General features: G+C 41.2%; 1 protein-coding gene across 4 annotated transcripts in view; it reads right to left on the bottom strand.

Annotated features, from left to right (window-relative positions):
- Positions 1–1,881: 1,881 nt before the first annotated feature.
- Positions 1,882–5,434, bottom strand: part of xylb (xylulokinase homolog (H. influenzae)) — a 28,965-nt gene continuing 25,412 nt past the window's right edge. For 2 of the 4 annotated variants that reach the window (XM_020625461.1, XM_020625460.1), the window contains exons 17-18: positions 3,321–3,415; positions 1,882–2,652 (exon numbers count right to left, since the gene is read on the bottom strand). In XM_020625461.1, the coding sequence (XP_020481117.1) occupies positions 2,557–2,652; positions 3,321–3,415 (191 nt within the window). In that variant the 3' untranslated portion in view covers positions 1,882–2,556. The remainder of the gene's footprint in view (positions 2,653–3,320; positions 3,416–5,434) is intronic. The other 2 variants (XM_020625462.1, XM_020625463.1) reach the window with 1 other exon arrangement.

The following is a 5,434-nucleotide window of genomic DNA, read 5'->3' on the forward strand; positions in this document are numbered from 1 at the left end:
ACAGGTTTTGTAAAATTTTATTAATACATTTAAAAATTACTTAAACTTAAACAGCTAAAAATTCATAATTGGTGAGCAACAATATCAAAAGTCAAATGGTTCATAATTCGCAAGATTATGGGTACATCTCGAAGTATTCCTCGAATTCTTCAAAGGAATACTTTGAGGATCTCCTCAACCCCAGCGTCATGTCTTCCGATGAGGAAGCAGAGGCCGGGGGCTCGGAGGTGGACTCGTCCATCACCCAAGCTGAAGTCACCGAGGTAGTTAAGAAGCTTCTCGGTGGCAAGGCACCGGGGGTGGATGAGATCCGCCCTGAGTACCTTAAATCTCTGGATGTTGTGGGGCTGTCTTGGCTGACACGCCTCTGCAATGTCACATGGCGGTTCGGGACAGTGTCTCTGGACTGGCAGAACGGGGTGGTGGTCCCTCTTTTCAAGAAGGGGGACCGGAGAGTGTGTTCCAACAATAGGGGGACCACACTCCTCAGCCTATGCCAGGGTACTGGAGAGGAGAATTTGACCAATAGTCGAACCTCGGATTCAGGAGGAACAATGCGGTTTTCGTCCTGGCCATGGAATACTGGACTAGCTCTATCCCGGATTCAGGGTGGTGGAGGGTTCATGAGAGTTTGCCCAACCAGTCCACATGTGTTTCGTGAATCTGGAGAAGGCATTCGACCGTGTCCCTTGTGGCGCCCTGTGGGGGGTGATCCAGGAGTACGGGGTCCAGGGCCCTTTGCTAGGGGCTGTCTGGTCCCTGTATGACCAGAGCAGGAGCTTGGTTCATATTGCCAGCAGTAAGTCAGACTTTTTCCCAGTGCACGTTGGACTCCGGCAGGGCTGCCCTTTGTCACCAGTTCTGTTCAATATTTTTATGGACAGACTTTCTAGATGCAGCCAGGGGCCGGCTTTTTGCAGATGACGTTGTCCTGTTGGCTCCACCAAACCAGGACCTCCAGCATGCACTGGGGTGGTTTGCAGCCAAGTGTGAAGCAGCTGGGATGAGAATCAGCACATCCAAGTCCAAGGCCATGGTTCTCAGTAGGAAAAGGGTGGCTTGTTCCCTTCAGGTTGGTGGAGAGTTCCTGCCTCAAGTGGAGGAGTTTAAGTATTTTGGGGTCTTGTTCACGAGTGAGGGAAGGATGGAACGGGAGACTGATCGGTGCAGCTTCTGCAGTAATGCGGTCAATATACCGGTCTGTCGTGGTGAAGAAGGAGCTGAGCTGCAAGGCGAAGCTCTCGATTTACCGGTCGATCTACATTCTGACTCTCACCTATGGTCATGAACTTTGGGTTATGACCAAAAGGGCAAGATCCCGGGTACAGCTGGCGTGTTCCGGGCATGTCCCACCGGGAGGAGGCCCCGGGGAAGACCCAGGACATGCTGGAGGGACTATGTCTCTCGGCTGGCCTGGGAACGCCTCGGTATCTCCCCGGAGGAGCTGGAGGAAGTGTCTGGAGAAAGGGAAGTCTGGGCATCTTTGTTTAGACTGCTGCCCCCGCAACCTGGTTCCGGATAAGTGGAGGAAAATGGATGGATGGATGGACGGGTACATCTCATATCTTTTATAAGATCTCTATATCCATTAAAAGACCGACTTCTAAGTCCTTGGTCCCCAGTCGCTCCGAAAGTTGCTCCAGTCGGCTGAGGATGTAGGATATTCCCAGTCTCTTATATTGGCTCTGAGGACTGAGGAGCGAGGACGGTCCCAGAAGAGCCATCACTGAGGACACATCCTTTGCAGAAGTTTTTTGTGAAGTGACACGCCCCTTTATCTGAAATCAGTCGGTGATTGGACACTTCACATAAAGGCTCTGAGGAGAAGGCATCTCATGTCATCAGTGTTTTCTTCTTTTTTCCTCACATTCTCCTTGCACCTTATGTGGGTGAGACTAAGATACAAGTGAGGGAAACGACGATACTTACAGTATAAGTCAAGATTTTATTTGCCATTTATGCATAAACAGACAGTCTAGGCATATAGGAATTCTTGTGCAGCTTATAAGAGATTTAGGATGTACCCAATGGGTTGCTAGGTGGGTGTGTTTTTGTGCTAATGAGCATCAACATGCTATCCGAGTAGCTCTCAGCGACATGATAAATCAACAGACTCCAGGGTAATATAACAAGTTGCTAGCTGGGAATCTTACATGCTGGTTAATTATCCATCAATGACACATCAACATAAGACCCTACAGTAAGATATCATGATTTATTGTGTCACTTAGCTGGCATGTTAGCACAAAGTGTACTGAAAGACACTCCGCTTTTATTGTACTTTAAAGTCTAATACTGTTTCATTGTGTTGCTGATTGCTACTTAACTAACATGTTATTACACACTTGTACTAAAAGGATGTGAATGGCAGTGCATTTTCACTTAACACATCACTGTGAGTGACCATGTTCATTCCACCTAAGCAAATTTAATCATTAGAGGTCATGTTCAGTGTTCAGCACACCTTTTACATTAACTTTTCATTACTGAACCTGATTTTATTTGAAATTAACACGAGTTTAAAAAAAAATCTATTTAGTTGTGTTATTATTTCCATCAACATGGCTTATTGGTGGTGGTGGCACCAGTGCAGTGCGCCTGCAGAACTATCTCCTCCAATCGGGTATAGCGTTTAAGCATCTGGTCGTACACCTGGAACACAAGAAGAAGTGTGCTGTAAAGGTTTTTGGTTGGATGCTTTGAATATTTATCTGCAAGTTGTTTACCATCTGTACTGTTTTACTATTAGCAGGAAACACCATGTCATTCAGTGGTTTGTTTCTATTATTTCTATACATTAGTAGCTTAAAGTTGAAGACATAACTATGTAGGTAGATAGACAGAGATAGAGAGAGAGAAAACAGAGAGTGGGGGCAACTGTGGTTCAGTGGGCAGAGCAGTCATCTCCCAACCGGAGAGTCGAAGGTTTGAATCTCGGTGCCTGCAGTCCACATCTCGAAGTGTCCTTTGGCAAGACACTGAACCCCCAAGTTGCCCCCTGATGGTTAGAGCCATCAGTTGAGTTGGCGCCACAGATGGCTGCCTTGGTTCCGTACTGGTAATAAATTCCTTGTGTGTAACATACTTGGCCAAATAAAGGTGCTTATCCTTATTAAAATGACCCTCTTTTTGGCATGAACCCATTCCTATTGTGGTCAGAAAGGGAGTAGATTTTCAAGGTGGCAACCCACTGAAGTGAATGGAAAGATGCACTTAGGCAAAAAAAAATGTGTACATTTAGTAAATGTTAAATGTTACCACACACCTCAATTAGTGATTCCTCTTTGTTTCTATTATTTTGAATGGATGGGCGTAGTTACCTGCTGCGCTGCAGGATGGGGCGTGGCCATTAGGTGTGGTTCAGGTGTGTTCTTCACCACGTCAAAGAAGGAAACTCCGGATTCTGCGCCCAGGCCTGAAAACACATTGACCATTCAGAGGGCGAGGTTTCTGCTTACTTTTTAATTGTCTCCAAGTCCCCATGGCTGCTCATTTGGGTCATTTCCAGCCATTTAATGTTTAATCATGGGTACCTCTAGATTAACTTGGCACCCCTCATGACTCCAAATAGTCTGTAATTATTACAGAACAATAAAACCTGCCTATTTCCATTCATTTGAATGGAGCAAGATTTTCAAAATAAAGCTAAATATTTCAAGAGTATGAAGGTTAGAAGAATTCTGAAGAGACGCATGAATGTCCTTGAAGAGCTGAAAATTTTGATAGCTGAAATTATGCTGAAGTAGAATTTCCCCATTCATTTGAAAGGGGCAAGATTTTCAAAATAAAGCTAAATATTTCAAAAGTATGAAGTTTACAAAAGTTCTGAAGAAAAGCATGAATGTCCTTGAAGAGCTGAACATTTCAATAGCTGAAATAGCTGAAAGTATGCTGAAGTTGAATTTCCCCCTTCATTTGAATGGGGCAAAATTTTTCTAAAAAACACTGAGTAGTTCAAAAAGTATGAAGTTTAGGAAAAATCGAAATAGATCCACACGTCCTTGAAGAGCTGAACATTTTGATACCTGAATGGTTTTTCCAGCTGAAAGTATGTGGAACTAGTTAAAGGCCAAAAAATGTACGGAATAATAATAATGATAATAACTAGAAAAATGCATTTTCTGAAGAAAATGCATATTGATGCTGACTGCTGAAAGTTCGCCCTGAAAATGCTGAACACTTTGACATCTGAATGGTTTTGATAGCTGAAAGAATGCTGAAGTAGAATTTTCCTATTCATTTGACTGGGGCAAGATTTTCAAAATAAAGGCAAATATTTTAAAAAGTATGAAGTTTAGAAACTTTCTGAAAAAAAGGATGAATGTCCTTGAGGACCTGAACATTTTAATAGCTGAAAGTATGCTAAAGTAGAATTTTCCCATTCATTTGAATGAGGCAAGATTTTCAAAATAAAGCTAAATATTTTAAAAGGATAAAGTTTACAAAAATTCTGAATGGAAGCATGAATGTCCTTGAAGAGCTGAACATTTTAATAGCTGAAAGTATCCAGAAGTAAACATTTCCCTATTCATTTGAATGGAGCAAAATTTTCAAAATAAAGCTAAATATTTCGAAGGTATAAGGTTTAGAAAAATCCTTAAGAAAAGCATGGATGTCCTTGAAGAGCTGAACATTTTGATACCTGAAATAGCTGAAAGTATGCTGAAGTAGAATTTTTAAATTCATTTGAATAGGGCAAAACTTTCAAAAAACAGCTCAATATTTCAAAAGTATGAAGTTTAGAAAATTTTTGAGGAAAAGCATGAATGTCCCTGAGGAGCTGAACATTTTGATAGCTGAAAGTGTGCTGAAGTTGAATTTTTCCATTCATTTGAATGGGGCAAGATTTTCAAAATAAAACTAAATATTTCAAAAGTATGAAGTTTAGAAAACTTCTGAATAGAAGCATGAATGTCCTTGAAGAGCTAAACATTTTCATACCTGAAAATATGCTGAAGTAGAATTGTCCCATTCATTTGAATGGGGCAAGACTTTCAAAATAAAGTAAAATATTTTGTTAGTATGAACTTTAGAAAACCTCTGAATAGAAGGATGAATGTCCTTGAAGAGCTGAACATTTTGATAGCTGAAAGTATGCTGAATTGAAATTTTCCCATTCATTTGAATGGGGCAAAACTTTCAAAATAAAGCTAAATATTTTTAAACTTTGAAGTTTAGGAAAATTCTGAATAGAAGCATGAATGTCCTTGAAGAGCTGAACATTTTGATACCTGAAATAGCCTAAAGCATGCTGAAGTAGATTTTTACCATTCATTTGAATGGCGCAAAACTGTCAAAATAAAGCTACATATTTCAAAATTATGAAGTTTAGAAACATTCTGAATAGAAGCATGAACGTCCTTGAAGAGCTGAACTTGTTGATACCTGAAATAGTCCAAAGTATGCAGAGGTAGAATTGTCCTATTCATTTGAA

Source organism: Monopterus albus, unplaced genomic scaffold (genome assembly GCF_001952655.1).
Source record: "Monopterus albus unplaced genomic scaffold, M_albus_1.0 scaffold355.1, whole genome shotgun sequence".
Classification (NCBI taxonomy): domain Eukaryota; kingdom Metazoa; phylum Chordata; class Actinopteri; order Synbranchiformes; family Synbranchidae; genus Monopterus; species Monopterus albus.